This window comes from Elephantulus edwardii, unplaced genomic scaffold (assembly GCF_000299155.1).
Source record: "Elephantulus edwardii isolate Elephantulus edwardi_28Jun2011 unplaced genomic scaffold, EleEdw1.0 scaffold00133, whole genome shotgun sequence".
Taxonomy (NCBI): Eukaryota; Metazoa; Chordata; class Mammalia; order Macroscelidea; family Macroscelididae; genus Elephantulus; species Elephantulus edwardii.
The window spans coordinates 5,778,468-5,784,970 of record NW_006399883.1 but is presented as its reverse complement, the minus strand read 5'-3'; the positions used below and the strand labels follow the sequence as shown (position 1 = coordinate 5,784,970).

General features: G+C 42.9%; 1 protein-coding gene across 1 annotated transcript in view; it reads left to right on the top strand.

The window, feature by feature from the left end:
• The window catches only part of PCNT (pericentrin), a 155,192-nt gene that overhangs the window by 49,253 nt on the left and 99,436 nt on the right, over positions 1-6,503 (top strand). Inside the window, exons 9-10 of the mRNA XM_006894042.1 lie at positions 2,597-2,759; positions 4,010-4,222. Of these exons, the coding sequence (XP_006894104.1) occupies positions 2,597-2,759; positions 4,010-4,222 (376 nt within the window). The remainder of the gene's footprint in view (positions 1-2,596; positions 2,760-4,009; positions 4,223-6,503) is intronic.

The following is a 6,503-nucleotide window of genomic DNA, read 5'->3' as shown; positions in this document are numbered from 1 at the left end:
ACAATCTCAATCTCTTCACCATCCATCCTGATGCTGCCAATTGGTCCAGTGGTGAGAATCTTTGTCTTCTTGACATTGAGCCTCAATCCATATCGTAGGCTGCAGTCCTTGACACTCTGCAGCAGGCGCTTCAGGTCCTCCTCAGTTTCAGCAAGCAGGGTTGATCGACACTGAAAAATTTCAGGAAGTACCCTATAAGTAGGAACCAGTGATAATCAAGGAGGAAGTTGAAGCTGCATTGAAGGCATTGGGGGGGAAAATATGGCCCTAGAAATCGATGGGATACCAGTTGACTTGTTTCATTTAACAGATGCGTCCCTGGCTGCACTCACCAGTCTATGCCAGGAAATTTGGAGGACAGCTTTATCTGGACAATGGATTGTAAAAGGTCCATATTTATTTTCTATTCTCAAGAAAGGTGATTCAACTGAATGTGGAAGCTATTGGACAATATCATTAATATCACATACATGCAAAATACTACTGACAATCATTCAGAAATGGCTAGGATAGTACCTAGATAGGAAACTGCCAGAAGTTCAAGTAGGATTAGAAGAGGCCCTGGCACCAGGGATATTATTGCTGTTGTCAGATGGATCCTGGCTGAAAGTAATGAATTCCAGAAGAATGTCTCTTCATGCTTTATTGACTATGTAAAGGCGTTTGACTGTGTGGATCATAACACACGTAACAAGTTATGGCTAACATTGAGAAGAATGAGAATCCCAGAGCACTTAATTGTGCTCATGGAAAACCTATATCTAGACTAGGAGGCTGTTGTGCAAACAGAGTTAAGGGAACACTACAAGGTTTAAAATTAAAGGAGCATGTAGCAGAGCAGCTCCCTTGCTGGGATAAAAAGAAAAAACAAACAAACAAACAAAAAATTAAAGGAGCTTGTCAGAGTAGTATTCTCTCTCCACACCTGTTCCGTCTGTATGCTGAGCAAGTTATTCAAGTAGCAGGACTCAGTGAAGAAGAATGTGGCATCAAGATCAGAGAAAGACTCATCAATAACCTGTATTATGCAGATGACACAACCTTGCTAGCTGAAAGTGAGGAGGACTTGAAGCACTTACTGCAAAAAATACAGCCTTCAGTATGGATTGTATCTCAATGTCAAGAGGGGGAAAAAATCTTCTCACCCTACCAATAAGCAACATTGTGCTAGATGGAGAACAGATTGAAACTGTTAACAACTACAAATTACTTGGATCCACAGTCAACACACTTGGTGACAGCGGTCAGGAAATCAGGAGACATACTGTACTGGGAAAGTTTGCAGTTAGGGATGTTTCCAAATTGTTGAAGAGTAAATGACATTGGTTTGAGGACCAAGGTGCATCTGATTCAGGCCATGGTCTTTCTAATCACTTGCTATGTATCTGAGGGCTGGACAGTGAATAAGAGTGACAAAAGAAGAATGCCTTTGAGCTGTGTGTTGGAGAAGGGTACTGAACATCCCATGGAACGCCAGAAGAACAAATATTTCTTGGAGAAAGTGCAGAGTGCTCTTTGGAGACAAAGATGATAAAGCTTTGTCTCACATACTTCAGGTATATTCCTAGGAGTGGTTATTCCTTGAAGAGGAACATGATTCTTGGAAAGGCAGAAGGTCAGCAAAGGAGAGGAAGACTCTATCAAGTGGATTGACACAGCTGTAGTGTGTCAGTAAGGGTGAGGATGGCACAGGGTGTAACAGGGTTCAGATATTTTGTTCATAGTGTTGCTGAGTTCTTACATTGTGGGAGACATAGGGAATATGAGTTATCCAGGGGACAGGACCATAGGACACAGGACGTGTGAAATGTGCCAGGAAAGAAGGCTGCCTAAGAGGTATTAAGTATTAGCCAGCGAAAAGGCCTTAGAAAGGGGTGGTGGAGGTTAGCATGAAGACCAAGCTTACAGAGACAGCTGCACTTTGCTGGCCTATGGCTCTGTCTCTTGCTCATGAGAAACAGCCTTGGTTGAATGAGTGGCAGGCCAGAGGTCTGGTCACAAGTTTATAGATAACCACCCTCCTGGGTGGTATGAGGAATGATGGCTTCTGGGGAAGCTTTAAGGGTAGAAACAGCAGCTTCCTCAAAGGCTAAGCCCATACTGTCCTGGGTGACAGGGGACTAAGGATACATAGGTGCTGAGTGAGAAGGTAGAATGGCAGAGCATGGGTATGCTTGCTTGAGACCCAGTGCATGAGGAAGCTGGAGTAGGGCTTCTGTTGGAATAGTATATAGACATTGCTGGCAGCACATGTTGCAAGGTAGAAGCATTTAAGTGCTGTAGTACCCAGATTGTCCTTGGTAATGTGGGTAATTAAAATCAATGTCTTGTTCCATTCCTTCTCACCTCTCCTTACCATCCAGTTTATACTCCGCTTCTCGAGCGAATAACTCATCTGTTGCATTTGTTCTTCCAAATGTTTTGTGTGTGTTAAGTAAATGTAATTATTTAGTAATTGATGTATAATACTGAATATAAAAATAGTTGTTTCTCATGGAATATTTACAATGTCACTAGAATTTTGTTTAGATATGGTGTTAATGTAAATTTTAGCTGTTTTCATATGTAATTCTGATTTTTAAATGTGTTCTAACAGCTGGAAGAAGCACGCCAAATTCATTCTTATTTTGAGAAAGAATTTAATTCTAAAAATGAGGAGACTGCACAGGTCATCAGGAAGCAGAACGAGCTGCTGGAGTGCCTCAGTGAGGAGAGTGCAGCGGCGGCCAGGCTCACCCGGGAGCTCCACACTGCCCAGGGTGAGAGGAGGCGCCCCGGCACCCCACAGGGTCGTACTGAGGGGGTAGGGGTCAGGTCTGCTTCTGGAGTGCCTTCTACCAACAGCCACGGTGAATGGACACAGCAAGGGGGGACCAGTACAATTCTCTCTTAAAAATTCTTCCTCGAAATTTAATTTTGTTGTTGAAAATATACACAGCAAGGTATAAACCAATTTAACAATCTCTGTATGTACAATTTAGTGACATTGATTATATTGTTCATGTTATACAGCCATTTGCATCCTCCTTTTCTGAGCTTTTCCTTACTCATTATCATAACATCCCCTCAGAAGTTTGTCTTAATTGTTCAAGTGCTGTTACCGATTTGATTCCTTGGTAGGTAGTTCTTAAAATAATGCTCAAGGCATACCTTTTTAAAATTACTTAAGCTAAACTATATTTAAGTTGTGGGGTTTTTATTGTGCTCTTGAGTGATAATTCACAGAGCAATTAGTTTTTCATTCAATCATTCATAATTTTGTTTTAAAGGTGTTAATTATAGTCCCCACATTGTAACATCACTCTTCCTGTTTCTTCCCTATGATTCTTGTTTCTGTTCATTCTTCCATCCCTTCTTGCTTTCTTAGCTTTCTTTCTGGGCAAATACTGTCCTTTTGATCTTACATGATTGATATAAGAGGTGACCGTCTCATTCCTATTCCTCACCTTCGAGTTGCATTCTGTTGTATTTAGAATTGCATTCTGTTGTCCTCTTTAAACATTTGTTTAATCACAGTCCTTCACTAGAGTGGACAGCCAGTAATGACTCAGTTTTGTGTACCACACAGTTTTCATCAGCTCGATGTGGGGTAGGAGCCCCACATCTTTGAAGGCATTTAGTTCTTCTAGTGTGGATGTTTACACAGCAGGTATGATTTTATCAGACCTTCTGGACAAGGGCAGAATGGAGCATCAGCCTACCTGGCCAGAACAGACTCTAGGGGCCAGGACTTCACTAAAAAGCCACATTGTTTTGCTTCCGGGACCTAAACTGGACATGGGGTCTAGGACTGAACTGAGGGGAGGGTATCCAGCAGCCTGATAGACATTAGTTTAGATATGTGGGAAATGTCTGGGGACACTGTTTCTTGCAGGCCTAGGGCTGGCCATCTGCTTTATCCTGTTCTCCTCTGATAAGTGTTTGCCATGTGGCAGAGTGCCAATCATTCTCAGCCCTGGTTGCATACTGCTTGTTGGTGGATATCTGTCTCACTTGGTCTTCTCTGCAGGCCTCATTGAGGGGTTCAAAGAAGAGAGGGCAGAGCTTCAGGCAGCACTGAACCAAAAGGAGCAGTCTGAGGAGTCCCTAGTCTTGGAGTTGGAACAACTGAAACAGCGGCTCCTGGTGGCAGCCCACGAGCAAGCGCGGCTAAAAGAGGAGTGCACCACTCTGCAGAGCCAAAAGGAGGCGCTAGCAGCTGACGCCCAGGAGAGAGAATCTGGTAAGAGAGAGTGGCTGTCAAGCCCCAGCTTGACACATTGGTATGAGACTATTCCCTCTGCTTTGTAAACTCTGGATGTTGTTAGTCAGTGAACCTTTTCAAAACCCAAAGATATGTTCCAGATGGAAGTCAGTGTGTAAGTGTGTGGGTGCAAGTGCGTATGCCAGCACCTATCCGTGGTGATTTGCTGTTTACTTCAGACAGTAGATACCTTCCTGGCCCAGCATTCACCTAAGAAGCAACTGAGTAGATATGGGATTTGTAGTATCTTTGCTGCTTCTGCCCTGGAAGAGGAGCTGACCTCTACTCTGAGCATGCAGTGAGAATTAATACCTTCAGAGGAGGTTATTGCTCTTCGGTAGATATGAGGGCCCTTTAGCCAGGTCTTCTTGCACAGGTGCCTGATGTGGCTTGCACAGTGGATGTGAAAAATGGCAATAGTTACCAGTGACATTAGATTATGTATCCTGGGAGCATGACATCCTTGTGCCCTCCAGGTGACCTGAACCCTGCTCCCATGATACTCCCCTGTAAGCTGGCTGTGACAGCCCCTTGGAACACCAACTGAAGGGCTAAGTAGCTTGTCCATGTTCCCCCACTACCAGAACCTGCTACAGCAGGGTCTTTACTCCTGTCTGAGACCTGGTAACCAGGGGTCCTCTCCTCCCTATATTTTAGGGTAGCGGTACCCTTTGCTTTTTAGAGTCTTCCTCCCGCCTCACCCCCATCAGAAAGGTAATGTGCCAATGTTGTAACAAGGTTTAAAGGAGGTACAGGTCATACAAAAGCATAAACACCCAAACATTATGCTCATGAACCAGAAAAGGATCAGGGTTCTCCCTTTTATCTGTTTTTTTCCCCCTCCCTTTTATCTTTACACTGTATACATCATCATTGCATAACTGAGGCCTAGAAATGGCTGCCTTAGAGGGCTGCTAACTGTCCTGTTTCCACCTTTGTTTCATTTAACAGTGGAGGCCGCAGTCCTGGGACTGAAACCTCATAGACAAGAGGGTGGGCTGTGGGGATGTGCACTTGTGGAAATTGTCTGATGTCAGACATTCTCCAGAGTCCATGACTGATTCTGTTCCTCCTCTTATTTCTGAAATTGTTATTCTGTGCCATATATTTTTCAGTGCTTATCTCTGTAAATATTTGTATATTTGCTTCATAGGCGTTCCTGTCACTATAGCACAAAAGGATTCAGGTTTGTAGAAAAAAAAATTAGTGATTTCTCTGACATGTATGCATCATGCTTGCTTCAGAGTTTGCAGATTGTTAACTCTGAAGAGGAAAGTTCTTCAGTGTGTTTGCAGCAGACCATAATACTTTTCATAATGATGCTCTATACTAAGGAGTTAATTTCAGTGCTCCAAATTAGTGCAAGTATTTCTCTATGAGTACTTGCTGGCACTAAGCTGTCTTCTGTGTGTGCTGATTGTAGGCATCTATGTCTCTGGAGGGTCCTGAGGAGCTCTCAGTCTGGCTTCTGGACCAGAGTGTCTCCTCACGCCTGGGTGGGCAGGGCTGTGGCTCAAGCTCCCGTCAGATAGGCAAGCATCTCGGTGCCTGTGCTTGAGCATGTGCACCTGTGAATGGTGGAAGGTGACAGTCTTCCTCAAGCAAAGAGAGCTTCCCTGGGCCCGAGACCAATGCAGTACTGCTGATAAATGCGTTTGGAAAACTGTAATTCTATACCCCGAGAGATTTCAAGTAACACTGACTGGTAGCTGCATGTCTGGTACTAATTTACTATCATTAATTGCTGTGTATTGGCATGAATATATACAAAAAGTTATTGCATTAGTAGTAGTAATACTTTGTCTTGAAGGTTTATATACTTTTTTTTTTTTACTTTGAAAGTTCATATATATTGTTTTTCACACTGAATCTTTCCCATTTCTTTTTCCCCACACACCCCGTCATCTATCAGATTGAATGACCCTAAGATTAACATGCTCACACAACACAACCCCTCCCTGTGCCCATCCTTCTTTACTTGGATTCTCTTATGCTCTCTACAATAATGGGACTGAGTTAATTTACTTAAGTATAATTCTTTCCAGTCCCTTTCAAGTTAGGTAGTGATTAACAAAATCATTGCTCCTTGGTGCTGCATAGTATCCCATCATGTAGTTGTACTATAATTTCTCAGTCCATTCAATTGTGGTTGAAAATTTGGGCTATATCCGTATTTTTTATTATTATTAATTTAGTTTGTTTATTTTTCATTTCAATGAACATCTACAGAGATTTTGGAATTCCATTCATTCATTGTTGC